The following is a 19,911-nucleotide window of genomic DNA, read 5'->3' as shown; positions in this document are numbered from 1 at the left end:
ACTTTTCTTTTCCCCTGGGTACTAGAGCTTGAACCTAGAATCTTATAAATACTATGCACCAGCTCTATCACTGAGCTAGCTATACTTTTAGCCCCAAATTCTGTAATTTTAACATAGAGATTTGTAGGTGACAATTATGTCATCTCCAAACAATACCTTTTTCTCATTTCCAACAATAACACCTCAACTTTTTAAAATTTCCTAATGCAACAGCCAGAAATTTTCAGAGAATTAGCTAAGCAACACTGTGATGGTGGGCAGGCTCATCTTAATTGTGGTTTTTAGAGGCAAAATTCTTTAGGGTGACACCTGCAACAGGGTTTACAACAAAAGTCTCACTGTAAAAACTAAGATTAAAATCATTTTCTTAGCCAGGTGGTAGTGGCACAAGCCTTTATTGCCAGCACTTGAGAGGCAGAGGCAGGATTGAGACCAGCATGGTCTACAGATAGCAAGGGCAACACAGAGAGACAAAACAAAAAGAAAAAGGAGGGGGGTGGAGGAGAGAGAGACAGACAGACACTCTGAAACTGAGATCTTGGGGACTGAAGAGATGGCTCAGCTGCTCTTCCAGAAGTCCTGAGTTTGATTCCCAGCAACCACATGGTGGCTTGCAACCATCTATAGTAGGATCTGATACCCTCTTCTGGAATAAAGGTATATATACAGATAGAGCACTCATATATATAAAATAAAATCTTTAACAAAATTATTTTCTTTACTGTAGGATTCCTCAGGGCTAATATGTACTATGAATCTCTAAGAGGAAGATAATAATAGTACACGTCATTCCCAAGCTTATTTAACTCTTGAACCTTTTTGTGTGATACTCAATTTTGAGACCAGAATACAAGACAGGAAGTCTATTATGCTATGGGGTGTGAGAGTCACAATTAAATCTATCTCAGCTCCCACAGTTCATCCTTTACTATCTGCCTCTAATAAGAACACCATTATTTTTATTGGTGGGCATGACACTTGTCAGTAGAGGATGCTACGGAGATTCTAGAGTATGAAGAAGCTTTTCTTCCAGGTGCCAGTATGTTTCTCGAGGTTTATTCTTGTGCATGGGACACTAAAGAACATTCACGAGCCTTCCTGCCCCCTGGCTGACACTATTTGGCTATCAAGGATAATAGTTCAAAATTCATGAATGAATTAATTTGTCTAGTTCCCATCCTTGTTCACCCCCCAGTAAATTTACTACCACCACCACCACCACCCATCCATAGACAGCTTCTCACAGAGTCACATTAGGATAGGGACACAAGGAACTCCTCTTGCCACCCAGGGGGACATGTCATGATCACACCCTCTCTAATAAAATCAATTCAGATGTGGGGGTAGGGGTAGTATGTTGTGTCCAATTCCTTCTCAGGTATTTCATGTGGGATTTCCCTCTGTAAGCTGTGATTACCATTGATAAATAAACTGCTTTACACCTATACCAGAGCTATAGGGGAACAGAGCTAGGCAGGGAAAACTAAGCTGAATGCTGGGAAGAAAAGAGGATGGAGTTAGGGGGAAGCCATGCAGCCCCTTCAGAGACAGACGCTGGGAACTTTACCTGGTAAGCCACAGCTACGTGGCAATACACAGATTACTAGAATTGGGTTAAGTTAGTAAGAGCCAGTAAGAAGCTAGAGCTAATAGGCCAAGTAGTGATTTAAATAATATAGTTTCTGTGTGATTATTTTGGTTCTGGGCAGCCGGGACAAACAAGGGCCTCTTCCAACAGGTATTCTCAGTCCTAGAAGTATTAACTACTATTAATTTTACCAGAAGAAAAAATTTTAATTAAATCATGTGATTTTCTTCAGGAATGATTAAGCTATGTTGTATGAATCTGTATATAAAAATCTATGACTTGTTATTTTTATTTGTATCAACTACTGAAACAGTTACTGCTTTCAGTGTTAGACATGTCCAATGTTAATTTTCATGAGAATCTGATGAGACTGATGCATCCATTTTACTTTTATAGGTTAGGCAAAGAACAATGATTACTGAGAGGTCAAAGAGAAGAACAGAACCGTGCTCTAAAAATAGCTTTAAAAATAGAAGAGGAAAAAGTAAGCTTTGAACTAGCTGTTACAAAATGAGCAGCATTTGAATAGGAAGGCAGAAATGAAGAATTTCCAGTTAGTGTAACAACTATAAAGACATGCGTGAGCACAACTGATTGAGAGATTTAAATCTGGGGAAGGGTAAAAATGAATGGAAGCACTGGGTACAAACCATGTAAGGCTTGGGATGGGCACAGTCTGTGTGTGACAAAGAATTCACGATAAAATTATATCTGCTTTCTATCAGTATCTTAGACTCACTCAAAGAGGGGAAGAGAACATGGTAAGACCATTTAGGATAAATGCCACAGGAGCACTCAAACAAGACTCGATAAAGGACTATGAGAGGAACTGAAATTATTACACAGGACTGAGTTGGACTTTTATCTTTTTTAATTATAATTTTCAATATAAAATATATTTTGATCGGCCAGGCAGTGGTGGCGCATGCCTTTAATCCCAGCACTAGGGAGGCAGAGGCAGGCGGAGGATCTCTGTGAGTTCAAGGCCAGCCTGGTCTAGAGGAGCTAGTTCCAGGACAGGCTTCAAAACTACAGAGAAACCCTGTCTTGAAAAACAAAAACAAAAAAGTAAAAAAATATATTTTGATCATACTTTCCCTTTCCCACCTCCTTCCCACTCAACTTCACATTTTTCCTCCCTCCTTCCCTCCCTCCCTCCAGAAGAGTGAATTGCAAAACAAAAAGAATGGTTAAACTGAGAGAGAATCCATTATTGTACCACAGTTTCAGGGTCAAATGAAACAAGACTAACAGGAATAAAGTTGAAAGCAAGCTAATACTGTCAGAGTCTGCCCTTAATCTCCCCTACTTCTGAATGTGTCTAGAACACTGCTCCCATATGCATTATTCTCTTTACTCTGTTGCCATTTCCAGGCACAGAGGACACTGGGAAGAAGGGCAGAGATGTCAGCAGACGAAGAGCGAGCAGTATGGACACTATGAAGATGAAGTAATAAAGGCACAAGGCAGAAAGCAAATGAATAAAAAAAAGGTTAATTTAAGTTATATGAACTAGTTATAAACAAGTTTAAGCTATTGATCAAGCTTTTATAATTAATAAGAAACCTCCTAGTGGTTACTTGGGAGCTGGCAGTTGAGACAGAGAAAGATCCACCCACACCACTGTCTTTTACTTCTTTTATCTGTGAGAACTAGAATTAGACACAGAAAAGGCATCTTTCTTTTGAAACTCCACTGTCCTGTACATGAATTTCTTTCACACATACATTCTTTGCTTCAATAATTTTAGGAGCCCCTCTCTGAAGAAAGTAGTTGAAGTTATGAGGAGAAAGCTTTCACACTCTTGTAGAATGGACCCTAGAGGGTTCCCTACCTGATGGAGGAGGGTCATCTTTCTGTTGTTTCATTGGTTAAGTAATAAAGAAACTGCTTGGCCTCTGATAGGACAGAAAATTAGGCAGGCGGAGTAGACAGAACAGAATGCTGGGAAAAAGAAGCTGAGTCAGTGAGTCGCCATGATTCTCCCACTCCAGACAGATGCAGGTTAAGATCTTTCCTGGTAAGCCACCTCATGGGATACACAGATTATTAGAAATGGGTTAGATCAATATGTAAGAGCTAGCCAATAAGAGGCTAGAACTAATGGGCCAAGTGGTGTTTAAAAGAATACAGTTTCCGTGTAATTATTTTAGGTAAAGCTAGCCGGGTGGCGGAACGTAGCCCTGCCGCTTATATAACAACACCTACCCTCTTCCCAGCACATGAGATTATCACAAGTCCATGGGCTTCACCCAGAAGGCTCTCATCAGAACCTGACTCTGGTGGAATCCTGATCTACGACTTTCAGACTCCAGAACCAAGAAATACACTTACTGGGGTTTACAAACTACCTAGCCCATAGTAATTTGTTTTAAAGCATAAGCTAAGATTCTGCTTCAGTATTCAATCAATTTAAATTACCAATGTCACAAAGACTCAAAGAAGAGCCCATGTGCATGAGAAAATGACAATGCCTTGATTAAATGCAGTTTCCACCTCCCAGACCCCTTTGGTCTTTAGGATTCTCTATAGGTGTACAGATAACATTTTGACCATCTCTGTTGTTTGTTTTTGTTTTCTACCACAAACATTAAAGTTGTTTTTACAAGTGTTTAATGAGTTTCTAAGTTAATATTTCAGACAAGGAGTTAGAGGCTTCAATTATGTCTTTCACCCAACAAAATCATACCACACATATGCCAATGGTCATCTATGTTGTTATTCTCTTTCCTCAAACTAATGCCATCAGAGATACCACAGGTAGAAACCTGAACTCTTTGCAGTCAAACGGATATTAACAACAATCCAACAGCAGTAAAAGCAGATGTTTTATGTTAAGTTAGCACATCAGCAGAGCGCCTAACCCAGTGTAACCCCAATCTTAGGAGTTGCTAAGCTTCTCCTAGCATTTACCTCACGGCTCAAATCAGAACGCCATAAAAGGGTAATTTTCCTGATGCTTCAGGGAGCAAATTAAATCTCATTTTTATTCATTAAATCACACTTTATCTTAGCACAAAACCATTATGTGAAGTCTATAATACTGTATCTTTAATAAAATTGCTATTTTATGTGTATGAATGCTTTGCTCTGCATGTATGTATGTGTGTCCCTAGTGCACATCAAGGACAGAAAACAGTGTTGGATGCCCTGGGATTGTAGTGACAGTTGTGAGCCACCATGTGAGTTCTGGGAATCCAACCTAGGTTCTTGTGAAAAGCATGGCTCTTTACTGCTGAGCCATACTGTAACTACCCAGCTTCCCTCCCTCCCTCCCTCCCCTTTATATCCCATCTTGTCCCAACTTGAGCTGTTATTTTTTGAGACAGTCTCACTATACAGACCAAGCTGGCCTTGAATTTACAAGTCTCCGATCTTTGCCCGTCAAATGCTGAGATTATAGGCATGCACTGCCATGCCCACTTACGACATTTTCAAAACTATTTTCTCTAAGTTATTTGTCACTAGAAATTAACTCCTTAAAGCTAAAGATTGTTTCTTTATGTATTTCCAGAATCAGACAGTTCAAACCATTTATCAGATATGGAAGATATAAATAAATTTTATTTCTGGCTACTCTGAACTCAAAACAATTACTTCAAAACAAAATATATAAACATATGATGGCACAATAATATAGCATATTAAATAATATTTGTAAATGAATCTTTAATATAAAATCAATATAATTATATATTCATTCTTAACAATTAAATACCTATCCAAAATACACAAAGTAGATTCAGTTATTCAAAAAATTATTAGAGGCTAAAGATATGGTTCAGCTGTTAAGAGCACTTGTTGCTCTTCCCAAATCAGGTGATATACACCCACATGTAACTTCAGCTCCAAGGTCTCCAATGCCTGAGTTCCATCACAATTGTACTCACATGCACACAACCCTACATATAATTAAAAATAATTTTTATTTTTTTAAAAAATTATTAAAGAACGTTAAGTTTCTTGTAGGTTCCACTCTCAATAATATGTATTTTTGAATAGATGCTTGTATACTAACTGTTAAACATATAAGTTACACTCAAACAACTGAAGATTCATTTTTACTTTTCAAAATACAGAATAAAAAATTAAAAGTTGAGAACCAGGCAGTGGTGGCGCACGCATTTAATCTTTGCATTTGGGAGGCAGAGGCAGGTGGATCTCTCTGAATTCAGGGCCAGCCTGGTCTACAAGAGCTAGTTCCAGAATAGGCTCCAAGGCTACAGAGAAACCTTGTCTCGAGAAACAACAAACAAACAGTTGATTAATTTGGCAAAGTTGTTTTTTTTTTTTAAATTCCTTCTATTTTTATTGTGGAAAATAAAATAGAAAAGATTCTCTTATTCCAAACCTTCCCGCCACCAACAAGCATTAGGTCATTGCTAACCCTGTTTTATTTTATCTTTTTAAAAAATTTTTAATGATTCTTTGGGAAACTCACTCATACACCCTAATCACTCTCATTTTCCAATCCTTCCATTTCCTCCCCCATTGTATCTGCCCCCAAAATAAAATAAAATAAAAAATATTTTTTTTAAGTCCAATTTGTGTTATCCATACACTTACTGGCGCACGCTCAAACCCTCACTGGCCTGCTCCTCTAGTAGAACTGAGTTGGTCCCCTCCTGCACCCTCACCAGAAGCCATCAAATGTGGTGAGCCACCCTCAGCATCCTTACCACACTTCCTCAAAATTCTCTTCAATGGGTTCCTGTTGTTTAGGCTGTTACCCTTTTTTTTTTTGCAGTGAGGGAGAACTGAGAGGCAGGGGTTGTCACACAAGCCTTTCATGTCCCCCTCTCTCAACTTTGTGTCTGCAACTGGAGATACCATTGCAGATGTAGTTCCCAAAAAAGCTTTTTTATTATGTGAAGAAGACTTATAAGTTTCTTTTTATTTGAACAAAGGTTTATTCTAAGATGCTGGTATAGCTACTAAAAAAGTTAATTTATAATATACATGGTGAATTATTGCTCCCAATCTATTTAAGAAAAAAATGATTATAGGTAAACAGCTGTCAGATTAACAGAATTAACTATTTACACCTACAGCAGTCAATTTAGTGCCGCCTTTGGGAATTTACAAATAAAGCTCTTGGATGATGAGATGAAGAATTTGAAGGAAAACTGGGCAGTAGTGGCACATGCCTTTAATCTCAGTTTTTGGGAGGCAGAGGCAGGCAGTGTCTGTGATTTTGAGGCCAGCCTGGTCTACACAGCTAGCCATGACTACACAATTGAGACTCTGCCTCTAACTAAACAAATAAATCTGCAGGTAATTTTCTTTGCAGAATAGCAGTCTGCACATAGTAAAGGATTCTCCTTTATACAACGTGAGTTTGCTTCCTGTTAGATGTGCTTTAGTTCAAACTGAGAATCTTCTAGTAAACAGAGATGTCTCACAACAGAGTAAATTAGCTTGTGGTGCAGTATGCTCTTTCACTGAACAAATTCAAGCTGGGGTCAGTTATCTATCAGACTTACTAGGGAGGGGAAACAGAATCTGAAGCTATATATCATCTTTGGCAATTCTAAACTCTAGATATAACAAACTTTATAAACTGAGATCACTTTTAAACAACAATATTTAAAGATCAATTATCAGCTATTTTAGGAAATAATTTTTTTGATTTTTGAGACAGGGTTTCTCTGTAGCTTTTTGGATCCTGTCCTGGAACTAGCTCTTGTAGACCAGGCTGGCCTCGAACTCACAGAGATCCGCCTACCTCTGCCTCCCGAGTGCTGGGATTAAAGGTGTGCGCCACCACCGACCGGCTTAGGAAATAATTTTTTAATTAAGTTTTCAGAACAAAAATCTGAATGCAAATAAGAATCACGAAGTGGTACTGGTGTATTCCTTTCAGGTTTTAAGTCTATGCTGAACGCATTACACATTATGAATCCATATATAACTGCATTTTAAAACTTACCAGAATTCTGCTGGATTCCCCACCGTACTCTCATCCTGAATTGCCGGGTACCATTTTGCTGAAGTCTTCTATTTAGTCTTGGGAAATTTTGCTTCTTTCCTTCTTTTCTATTCAGTTTGATAATATCATCTACAAAAGACGTAATGCCATAATTATTTTCATTTTTACACAATGAGTAAATTGCAGTCTCATTTTATAGTAAATATATTCTCCTATACCCACAACTTAGTCCCCATTATTATTATCTTAGCTTTTTCAGACAGCCTTAGTGTGTACTCCAGGCTGGTTTTGAACTTACTGTTATAGCTTAGGTTACCTAGATTCCAATCCTCTTCCCTCATCCTAAGCTTCAATCGGCCGTTTTACTTGATGAAATGCTTGAGAAAAATTTCTCTAGTAAAAGTTCCAATCAATAGATCTACCAACTAATGAGTTCTGCCAGGGAGACGGGACAGCAGGTAGATTCAGCTCAGCAGTAGTGTTTGCCTAGAACATATAAGGCTTTGGGTTCAAACCCCTGTACTACAAACATCAGCAAAATGTATACTCTTGTTCTTGGACATGGTGGCACATGCCTGTAATCCCAGGGAAACGAGGCAGAGGTAGGAGGATCAGGAGGAGTTCAAGGGCCAGCTTTGACTATAGAGTTTGAGACAAGTTTGGACTCTCAGAAAGACCCAACCAACCAACTCAAAAATAACAATAAAGACCTCAAAAGACATTTTTAAATTCACCCGAATTCAAAAACCACTTATTGGGTGTACACTTTATGCAATTAATTCACGTGTAAGTCTCCCATAAAGGAAACAACAGTATAAGACAATCTTCATTCTCAATAGTTTCAATTTTTTATGGAAACAGGCATACAAATAGCAAGCAAAATTAACAAATATCATCATAAAGATATAGTACTCAGTTCTGTTCTTCTCTAGCAAAGTCATTCATAATTACTTCTTTCTATTCTGACCTAATTCTGTATGCTTCATTATTCCAAGCACACTATCAAACCCCTCAGAATAATTCATAAACATCACACTTTAATACCATAGTGAACAATGTAAAGATGAGAAAACTAAATGTATTTCAAATTCTTACTCATTAAGTGTCAAAGGTTATCAGAAACAACAATATACTCATTCAAAAAAATATCTGGCGCCAGGGAGATGGCTCTACAAGTAAAGGTTACCTCCAAGCCTCCAAGCCTGATGGCCCAAGTTTATTATCATGGTCAAAGGAGAGAACTGATCCTCACAAGCTGTTCTCTGACACACACCCATACTGTGTTGTGCAACCCCAGACCCAAAAAATATAAATGTTAAAGAAAAAGAACTATCCAAACTCAGCAGGGTGTGGTGGCACACACTTGTAATCCTGGCACTTGACAGAGTGAAGCAGGAGGACTGCTGTAACTCCTAGGCCAGCCTTGGCTACATAATGTCACTCTATCTCAACAAAGACAGAGAGGATGAAGAAGGGAAGGAAGGAAAAACCCTCTAGGACCTAAATCAAACCTTAATTGTGATGACGGAAAATGCAAGTAACAAAAGAAATTGTACTGTCAGAAACTTCCTCTACTAAAGCTAAAGGTTAGTTCCAATTGTTTTTCCAAATAATTTTAACCATAAAGATGTCAATGTAATTACTTTTTCCTAAATCGGAGAAAGAAATACAAAAAACGGTAAGTATCATTTCTTATATGATTTACATTATTTCTCTCATACATTGTTCTCTGGCCTAAACACACACAACAACATGCACAAACAAGTACATGTAATTTAAAGTACGTTATTTGTCTTCTTGAGACCAATTTCCAACTGCAAAATAGCTTGCTAAATTTAAAAACACAAGGGCTGGAGGTGTAGCTCAGTGGTAGAATGTTCCTCTGTAAGCACTCTAAGACCCTACCTTTGCTCTTCAAAATCAATAAGATAAAAGACATTAAAAGTGCCTTTTTGTCTGCGGTGTCCTTGGACTACCAGAACCATCATCTGGCGATGGATGGAGCTAGAGACAGAGACCCACCCACACTGGAGCACTGGACTGAGCTCCCAAGGTCCATATGAAAGCAGAAAGAGGGAGAACATGAGCAAGGAAGTCAGGACCACAAGGGGTGCGTCCACCCACTGAGACTGCGGGACTGATCACCAAGGCCAGTTGGACTGGAACTGACGAAGCATGTGATCAAGCCAGACTCTGAGTGTGGCTGACGGAGAAGCCAAGGAAAATGGCGCTGGGTTTTGATTCTACTGCATGGATGGGCTTTGTGGGAGCCTAGTCTGTTTGGATGCTCACCTTCCTGGACCTGGGGGAAACAGGGAGGACCTTGGACTTCCTATAGGGTAGGGAACCCTGACTGCTCCTTGGACTAGAGAGGGAGGGGGAGGGAAGTGGAAGGAGGGAAGGAGGTGGAAATTTTCAATAAAAAATAAATAAATTTTAAAAAAGACACTAAGATCCATTTGTGTTAGTCACATTCCTTCATTGAAGAAAAATAACCAAAGGAAAAAGAAAATAGGAAGGTGTGTTATTTTTTCGGGGGGGGGGTGATCATAATTTCAGAGGTTCCATTCAATCTGTGGTCATTTGGCCCCTTTGTTTTTAGGTCTATAGTGACACAGAACATCATGATGGAAGAGCATGGAGGGAAAGCTGACTGCCTCTGACATCCAGGAAAGGAGAAGAGGGCACTGCCCTTCATAGGCACACCTTTAGTAAGTAACCTGCCCCATCTCAGCCCTGCCTCTTCTAAATAACGCACTCAGTTACGAACTTATAAAGTCAAATCCAGAGTAGCCATTGGCTTCATGACTCAATCACTTCTCAGTAGCCCCACCAGCTGGGGAACTAAGGCTTCAACATAGAAGTCTTTTGAGAGATACTAAATCCTAACACTATGTTTAAAACAAAAGGTTTCATAAATATCAGATCTATGAACTTATAATTCTCATTGAGAAGAAAACAGGAAACATTGTTTTCCCTTAATAGTTTACTATTTATTTTCCAGTAGACATCTACAACCTCAAAGCTTTGAGAATATACCCAAACAATGAATCCGGTCAGAGGATTAAGGCAAAGAAGGTGTTGGCTTTGACTACTAGGGTAATTGTGTTGTTTTTGAGACAAGGTCCCACTATATATCCCTGGCTGGCTTTGAACTCATAGACAAGGCTGGCTTGGAACTCGGAGCTCTATCTCCCTCCATCTCCAAGTGCTGGCATTAAAGGCATGTGCCATACATATTGCCCAACATACCAGGGTAATTTTTACAAAGAGAATATACGACATAAATATAGCTGAAATTAATTTGAGACAAGGTCTTGCTTGTGGCCCAGGCCATCCTCAAACTCATGATCCTCTTGCCTCATCCTCCAGAGTGCTCAATGCTGGATTACTGGTGTGTAGCACAATTGTTGCCACAACTAAAAATTAAAAATAGAAAAACACTTCATTATCTAAGTCCTCAGACAAAATGTTTTGATTTGAAAAGAGAAATGGCCTCTCCTACCCAATGAGTACACAGGGTAGGTACGAGAAGAAAAAAGAAGTGTAGCATGGAGGGACCAGGCCTGCTTGTTGTTGGGGTTTTTGTCCCGCCCAGTACCCCTCAACTGTTTAGCCCAAAGAAAATCACACATAGGTCTCCATAAATTATAAAGCTGATTGGCCCATTAGCTCTAGCCTCTCACTGTCTAACTCTCACATCTTGATTAACCCATTTTTCTGATCTATGTTAGCCATGTGGCTCAGTACCTTTTTTCAGTGGGACAGATCACATCCTGCTGCTTCGGTGATCTGGGCAGGAGAGTGGGAGGAATCAACTACCTCCTTCCCAGAATTCTCCTGTTCCCATTACATCATTTCTACTTCCTGTCTGGTTTTCCTGCCTGTATTTCCTACCAGGCCAATCAGCGTTTATTTATAACATGACTGACAGAATACAGACAATTCTCCTGCACCAAAGACACACTACAACGAACTACTTAAAGTTTTTTCTTTGGCTAGAGAATGGGTCAACAGTTAAGAGCACTTGCTGCTCTTCTAGAAAACTCAGGTTTAATTCCCGGTGACGACATAGCAGCTTGTAAACGGCTACAACTCAAGTTCCAGGGGATCCGACACCCTCTTCTGGTTTCCACAGGCACCAGGTACTCACATGGTATACAGACATTTGTAGGCAAAACATACACATAATTGTACGTGTGTGTGTGTGTGTGTCTGAGATAATTATAGTGCATTCAATTATTCTCACAACAATCCTATGAAAAAAAGGGCATAAATATTAATTTTTAATTAAGAAGCTGAGTCAATGTCAGTTACGAGTTAACTTGGTAAATACTCTAAGTTCTCATATCAATCCAGCAGAGCCACAAAAAAGAAAAAAAAAAGGAAGGAGGGAGGGAGGAAAAGAGGGAGGAAAAAAAAAAAAGAAAGAAAACCAGACTTTTTTGGGAGGGGGGCAGGGACATGTGTCTCACTATGTATTCATGACTGGCCTAGACTATATAGACTAGGCTGGCCTCAAACTCTGAGATCTGCCTACCGCCACTTCTCTGCTGGTATTACAGGTGTGTTTCATCACACCCAGGTGCAGATTCTAAATTTTTGTAGACCTGGTAAGACAGCATCTCTAAGATTCTCACTAAAAGCAAAGCACCTGGAGGAGAGGAGGCCTCTCCTGAGAAAAAGACGGCTCGATCAGCTCTCCACACACTCTTTTTCTACTCTGAAAAGAACCAGCCCCCTTTAATTGATGTCCTTATCAAACAAAACACACACAAATGGGGCTAGAGGGGTGGCTCTGTCAGTAAAATACTTACCCATCAGGCATGAGGACCTGAGTTCAGATCCTCAGCTCTCCTATACAAAGCTGGGCTCTGTGCACAAGTCTGTAATCCCTGTAATAGGGAGGCAGACACAGGACCCCTGATACACGCTGGCCTGTCAGGTTAGGCAGATGGATGAGCTTCAGGCTCAGTTAGAGACCCTGCCTCATAAAGGTAGAGACTAAGATGACACCAGATGCCAACTTCTGGCATCCACATGCCTAGTACCTGCACATACATACACATACTAAAAACACAAGATGACTCAGTGAGCAAAAGAATGATGACGTGGAATTTAATCTCTGGAATCAAAGGCAGGAGAGAACCAACTGTGGTGATATTTGTGTTTTAACAAATAAAGCTTGCCTGAAGATCAGAGCACAGAGCTAAACCACTTGAGGCCAGGCAATGGTGGCGCACACCTTCAATCCCAAGACTCGGGAGACAGAAGCAGATGGATTTCTGTTAGTTCAAGGCCATCCTGGGCAATCCTCTCTAAAACAGAAACAGAGCTCACACAAAAGTGATCCTAGCAGTTGGGATCCCATGTCTATAATCCCAGCACTAGGGAGACAGGAGTGATATGGCTGGGCGGAGAGAGGAACATAAGGTGGTAAGGGACTGCTCAGTGCATGCTGAAGCAGTCCGTCTGAGGAGCAGTCAGAGAAGGCATTCTGAGGAAGGATCACCCTTTTGGTCTGACCATTGGTAGAGGTGAGAACTCTAGTAGTTTGGCCACTCTTTTTCTCTGATTCTTTAGTTTTCACCCCTATATCTGACTTTGGGTTTTTATTAATAACAATTAGAATACAGCTACACTCAACTATCTCTAGGTAATCACTGTCACCTTTCTTAGACTTTCATTTTTAATTCGGTGTGTATGAGATTGTTTGTGCATATGAGCACAGTGTCTATGGATGCCAAAAGAGGGAATGGGATCTCTAGAACTGAGTTACAGGAAGTTGGGAGCCAAGTTGGCAAAAGTGGGTGCTATGAACCAAACTTTGGGTCATTGTAAGAACAAAATATGCTGCTAACCACGGGACAATCTCTCTAGCCCCCACCATCACCTTTTTAGACAAAAAGCACTAACAAGTAATTTGTCCTTAGTCACTTGGTTAGAAGTGTCGGGAGCAGGGTCTCCCCGAAATAGTATGGCTCTAGATTACCTATCAATAAGAGCACAACATTTGTGAGGTTGTCAGGAAATTAAATGTGTATTATTTAGCCCACTGCCTAGCAGCCTGTAAGCATCCAGCATTTGTGATATGGATTCACGCCTTTTGCTCAAAAGCTGTCCTCACTTTCTTAGGAGTTTATTACTGATCAGCATAGGTCAGTATAGATGCCAAACATATGCCTCCTAATCTTCTAATTCAAACCTAAGGTTCTGACTTGAGGCAACCCCAGACACCAAGAAAGAGTTCTCAACTGCTGATCAAAAACTTTCCAAATTAACAGAAGAGGTAAGCCGAATGTAAAGAATTAGCAAGCAAAAGAATGGTTCCAGGCACAGTATTACCCTAAATACCATCCTCAGAAAAGGTCACACCTGAATTCAGTAGTCAAAAAGGGGTGGCGGTGGGGAGAAAAGACCCAGGAAAAGAAAAAGCAGGCAGCACTGACTTTATCCATTGCCATAACTTGATTCTAGAAAATGGAATTACTTTGGGACCAAACGGAAGGCTTCAGCGTTGGATCTGAATTTTTTTACAAAAATAAAAAAAACCCTATCATCATGCTTTTTTTTTTTAACGTAATCAACGGCATCCTTTTTATGTGCGCTGGACCCCTGGTTCTAACAGACGTTTTAGCAATCTGCGTACATCTCTGCCTCCCCGCCCCCAACTAGCTAACTTTGAGACCCGGCTAGGGAACGTGCTTCAGTAAACACCTAATCAAACACAGCTATACGGTCCTGGCTTAACGAAGCTCACAGCGCCCGTTCCAGGACCGCGTCCCCGCCCCCTCCACGGCTTTCCCACGGGGGCGCCGGTTGAAAGTAGCCCAGGCCAGGCGCACGTCTAGGCACGGTCACGTCAGGGAAATCCTTCCTGTAGCCGCTGGCTTTAGCCGGTCGCAACCCTAACCGGCTTTTAAGACCCTTCAAAAGGAAAAGGCCGGTGGGGTGCGCACACGCCTAAGGGAAACCGTGGCCCGAGAGAGCTAGTACCGCGTGGGAAAAGGACAGCACCCGCCGTCCCTGCGGGCCGCGCGGCCCGACTAGTCCTCACCATGGCCCCTCCCTACCCCTCGGGGGTTGGGCACGCCGGGGTCTCTCCCGCCCCACCTCGGGGGTCCCCACCGGTGCCGCCCACGCGCGACCAAACCCTCCCGGCAACCGCGACCAACCGCCCCTTCCCCCACCGAGACTCCCGCCCCCTCCCCCACCGCGACGCGGCCGCCCCGGCCCCTCACCCAGGGACATGTCGATTTTGTCGAGGTTCTCATTGCTGCGGGCTTTCGGCGGCGGCGGCGGGTTCGCCGTGGCTCCCACCAACCGGTTCCCGAACCGGTTCATGACTGGAGCTGCGGCGTCGGAGCAGTCAGCCGGGAAGGCCGGAGTCGCAGGCCCGCCGCCTCCCACTCACGCACGCAGACTAGCTGCAGCGCGGAGCGCGCACGCGCGCTGGCTGCGTCCTCCCCCGCCCACCCTCGGCGGCGGGAGGGGAGGGGGGCTACCGAGACGAACCGAGGGCCAGAGCGGCCCACGCGGAACTGGCCCCTAGCGGCCCTTGCCGGCCGGGGGCTCCGCTCCAGAGCCGCAGCCTGTGGCGCCGTGCAGAGCCGCTGTCCTAGCGCCTGGACGTTCCGCACCAGTGGCAGCGGCTGGACCCGAGCGTCTCCGGAACCGAGCCTGAAACACCAGCCCGGTCTTGAGAGTTCTCCTGGTCCCTCCTGCTGCGAAAAGACTCGGCACGCCCCTCTGCACTGCAGTCTCGGGAGGCTGGACAGACCCCCCGGAGTTCCCTCGTCCGCTAGCAAAAGCTACGGTAACAATCTTGTGTCACCTTAACAATTAGTAAATGCTAATGTATCTGCACCGTCTCTCAGTCGGTACTCTATAAATCTTTGGCACGGTACTAGCTACCTTAGTAAGATCTCATCTTCCCGTGGAAAGGTAAGTACTTCTGTTTATTTAGTTGCATTTTTCTGTCGTTCAATTGAGTTGCGAGACGAATATATATTTTTCCCTAATCGTCTTTATTAGAAAATTTGATGTTTGCATTCCTGCTTAATAACTCGTTTTCCATTTACAAAACGTTATAGTCTACCTTTTTTACCTCTTTTCTCACAGCGCATTTGCGTAGAAGCGTGCACGGTATTCGCCGCGCCCCCCTCCCCCACCTCAACAGCTCAAAACAATCTCAGACGTAGCTTAGCGTCAAATGTTGTCCTTGTAGAAATCTCTGCCACCATTTTCTCCACTTCCTAAAATTTCTTTAGTAGAGACCTGAGCCAGAGATTTGTGCTAACCCAAAGTATCTAAAAACCACAGTAGCCTATGTTTAATTTAGTAATGTCACAATGCCTTGTGGTTTGCGAATTCAACAGCCGTGACACGTTTTACTATTTTTTGCTTGGGATTCCCATAACTTAAAATATCTCTTATCATGCACAGTTGTATATATAAGTATTGTATTTTCTAACTTTTTTCTGTTTTACTTTACCAACGGAAACCTAGTTATACCACATCTGCCTTTTCTAGTAAAGATTGTGATAGTTATTGATTTATCTTAAAAATAAGACTTCATGCTTTCTATATTTGAAGTATGGTTAAAAACAAAAGCCATCCCAAGTTATGATTCCAGCCAAAAGCAAAGAACCATAACAGTGTGTGTGTGTGTGTGTGTGTGTGATGAGCCACAGTAGTCTTAGCTCAAGGAAACATAAAATTTTCTTTTAAGACTTTAAGAAATACAATTCCTTATTCTCAGAAGTCAAGTCGGGCCAGGTGTGGTGTCCAACGCCTTTAATCCCAGCACTCTGGAGGCTGAGACAAGTGAATTTCTGTGAGTTGGAGGCTTGCCAGATCTAGTTAGTGAGTTCCAGGACAATCAGGGCTATGTAAAAGAGGCCCTGTCCCCAAACAACAAAAGTCAAGTTAGTTTTCTTTACTGTGGCAAAAATATAACTGCATATACTCAGCTAACATAGTGTACGCATTAAGGTGTATTAGAAACCAATGGTGAAAGGTTTGAACTGAGCAGGACCAACAATAGAACCTGGTATGTTGAGTAGAATTGCCTGATGCTTTTGGAATAGGTTCTTGAGTTTGCTATTCTGCTCTCCAACCCCCACTTCCTTTGAACTGCTAGCAGCTTGGAAAGCTAGATTGCAAAGAAGAATGTATGGGTTGAGGCATGGTGGTGCACGCCTTTGATTTTAGGACTCAAGAGACAGGTGGATCTCTGTGAATTCCAGGCTAATCAGGGCCGCCGAGTGAGACTGTCTCAAAACAACAAAACAAAAACCAACCGACCAAACAAAAATGTTACTAAGGTTCCTGATTTATTGAATAGTACATTTACCTTTCCTTTTAGTCATTGGCTATATTACCTTATGAAGTTCTGTAGACCTTAGTCAGCTTCAAAACAAGAAAGTACTTACGCTTTTCTAAGTTGTCTTAAGATTCTTTACAGTTCTGAGTTGGCTGCTGATGGTCTATGCCTTGAATCCCAACACTTAGGAAGCAAAGGCAGGTGCAGTTCTGAGTTCAAGGCCAGCCTGGTCTACAGAGTGAGTTCTAGAACAGCCAGGACTACACAGAGAAACCCTATTTCAAGAAAGAAAAGAAAAACAATTCTTTACAGTTCTGAGATTTTTGTAAGCACAAGACATTTCTTTCTGCATTAGCCCTCTGCCATTAGTTATAACTCTGCACCCTCTGCTCATTTGCAGGAGTAAACTACAGAGAGTGTAGATGCCCCCCCCCCGCTTTTTTTTAACAGCAGTTCTCATATGTGGCCCTGATTGACCTGGAACTCCCTATGTAATCAGTGAGGCTGGTCTCTTACTCACAAAGATCTACCTGCCTCTGCCTTCTTAGGGCTGTGTTCACTTACATACCCAGCCTGAAAATTCTGTATACTTTTTATATTATATGTTTTTGTGTGTCTGTGTGTGAGAGCGCATGTGACATGGCGCACGTGTCAAGTCAAAGGACAACTTGTGGGAGTCTATTCTCTCTTTTACCATGTAGGGATCTAACTCAAATTGTCAGGCTTGGCAGCAAGCACTGTTAGCCACTGAGCCATCTCTCTGACCTGCCCATCCTGTTTCTAATCTTCTGTAAGAAAGCGACTGCATTTAGATTTTGGTAGCATGCATTTACTATAATAAACTGGGTATGCTTAGATTTTGGATTTTTTTAATTTTAGCTATTTATAGGACAGATAACAAATACACCAATGTATAAAAGCATTCCTACGCTAATATAAGTACTAACTTTGGTCCTAGTCTTCTCTCACAGCTGAAGCCTGATTCCAAGTCTTAGTATTTAGACTGCCCCTCGGTGTCTCATCAATTATGACCTCTTGTTTTGTTTGGAATTTCAAGCTTCCCCAACGACTAAAGCCCCCGACATTCACAGTCTCCAGATTTTTAAAGATACAAGAATGAAGCATTGTGGGAATATCATGTCAGTAGACAGGTCACACACAAAAGAGAACAAAAATGGCAGTCTGGACACATCTTGTAAATGGGATCATCATGTAATATATGATCTTTTGTTTCCTTCTTTCACTGAACAAGGTTTTCTAGGTTGGTTTATTTTTTTAACAAGGAGTCCAAGCCTCACTCCTTTTAATGCTTGAATAGTATTCCATTCCATACCTCCAATAGACAGCTGGACTATTTTCACTTTGTGGTTATTATAAATAGCATGCTATGAACATTCCTATATGAGGTTTGTGTGGGCATAAGTTCTCATTTCTTAGTCATATGCTAGATATAGATTGCTAGCTCATATGATAACACTTCAAGTCTTTTTTTCTTTTGGTTTTTCAAGACAGGGTTTCTCTATGTAGCCCTGGCTGTCCTGGAACTCATTCTGTGGACCAGGCTGGTCCCGAGGTCACAGAGATCCGCCTGCCTCTGCCTTGTGCGTGCTGGGACTAAAGGCGTGCGCCACCACTGCCTTGTGCACTTCAGCTTTTTAAGGAACTGGCAGATTGCTTTTCCTAGCGCTTATGTTATAAACCCTCGAAACACCAGAGTGTGAGGGCACCAGTGTTTCCACGTGCTGCACATACTCATTAATATTTGCTACTATTTTTGTGAAGGAATCTGACTTTATACTTGTGTAGCAATTAAAGTTTAAATGTGAAATTGTGATCAGAGAAGTGTTCTGCTGATACAAACATTACCATAAAGACTAGATTTAGAAGTAATCAATCCAAAATCAATTAGATGGTATAGTCAAACTGACTTTGGAGTCACAGATATGAATTTGATTCCCATAAGCTCTGTTCCTTAAGATAAATATTTAAACTCTCTGAATCTCCATTCTGCCTCCCTCGTCTCATAGTAAGAAACTCTGCTGAATGGTTGGTGGTGGCGCACACCTTTAATCCCAGCACTCAGGAGGCAGAGGCAGGCAGATCTCTGTGAATTTGAGGCCAGTCTGATCTACAGAGTGAGTTTCAGGACAGCCACACAGAGAAAAACCTGTCTCCAAAAACTTAAAAAAAAAACAAAAGCCCAGAGAAAATAAATTGTATTTCCAGGATTATAGTCACGACTTTACATTCTGAATTTTACATTATTTTGAGAGTTCATATTGAAAAGAAATAATAAAAAGTTATAAATAGAATATTAGATATTAATATCTTAGTTCTGGCTATGTGATAATCTCCTAGGAGACAAACCTTTAGGCATGTCTATGAGGAAGTTTCTCAACTGAGTTAATTGAGATAGAAGGCCAGCACCAGATGTGGGCAGCACCACTCTGTGAGCTAGCTGAGCTTGCTGACTATGGATGTAACCAGCGTGTTATTGCTCCTGGCTCAGTGCCTCCCCTGTCACTACTGCACACACAGATACGCACACACACAAGCACACAAGCACACTTGTAAGCACTCAAGCACGCACAGCTGACAGAGGTGTTTATTGGCCAGGTGCAAAGTCTGGAGTTAAAAGGTCAACTGTGCATTTTCTCAGAGCACAAGCGTTAGCTATTCAGTTAATCATATGTTCACTGTGTCCCAGGTGTTGTAATAGGCTCGGGTAGAGAAGCTGTAAACCATTTGAATGTAGCTCTTACCTTCACACAACCTTCAGAGCAAGAGGTTTTGAATACGTGTGTGAATGAGGCACTGTTGTGGATGTGGCTTCTAACTTGGCCTGGAGTGGAACAGTTCCGAATCCAAGTCAAAAGAAATAGAATTCAAGCAGCCACTCTTTGTAGAGGCTTGATTTCATACAGTGTAGACAGGACAGTGCCTACTATGGCCAGAGAAAACAGAGGGGCAATTAAATGTGGATTTCAGATAAGCAACGACATATGTCACATGTTTTGGACAAACATCAATTTTACCATTCGTATCTGGTGTAGTATTTGTTTTTTTTTT

General features: G+C 41.6%; 2 protein-coding genes across 3 annotated transcripts in view; one reads left to right on the top strand and one right to left on the bottom strand.

The window, feature by feature from the left end:
* Fyttd1 (forty-two-three domain containing 1) overlaps nt 1-14,944 on the bottom strand; it is a 33,966-nt gene extending 19,022 nt beyond the window's left edge. Inside the window, exons 1-2 of the mRNA XM_005344858.3 lie at nt 14,759-14,944; nt 7,518-7,646 (exon numbers count right to left, since the gene is read on the bottom strand). Of these exons, the coding sequence (XP_005344915.1) occupies nt 7,518-7,646; nt 14,759-14,861 (232 nt within the window). The 5' untranslated portion in view covers nt 14,862-14,944. The remainder of the gene's footprint in view (nt 1-7,517; nt 7,647-14,758) is intronic.
* Nucleotides 14,945-15,041: 97 nt separating this feature from the next.
* Rubcn (RUN and cysteine rich domain containing beclin 1 interacting protein) overlaps nt 15,042-19,911 on the top strand; it is a 61,278-nt gene continuing 56,408 nt past the window's right edge. Inside the window, exon 1 of one of the 2 annotated variants that reach the window (XM_013351542.2) lies at nt 15,042-15,333. The gene's annotated coding sequence lies outside the window, so the exon portion shown is untranslated. Of the gene's footprint in view, nt 15,334-15,353; nt 15,462-19,911 lie in introns of those variants that run through there. The other variant, XM_026785652.1, reaches the window with a different exon arrangement.

This window comes from Microtus ochrogaster, chromosome 2 (genome assembly GCF_000317375.1).
Source record: "Microtus ochrogaster isolate Prairie Vole_2 chromosome 2, MicOch1.0, whole genome shotgun sequence".
NCBI classification, from domain to species: domain Eukaryota; kingdom Metazoa; phylum Chordata; class Mammalia; order Rodentia; family Cricetidae; genus Microtus; species Microtus ochrogaster.
Note: the sequence above shows the minus strand (reverse complement) of the source record. Positions and strands in the feature narration are given on the sequence as shown.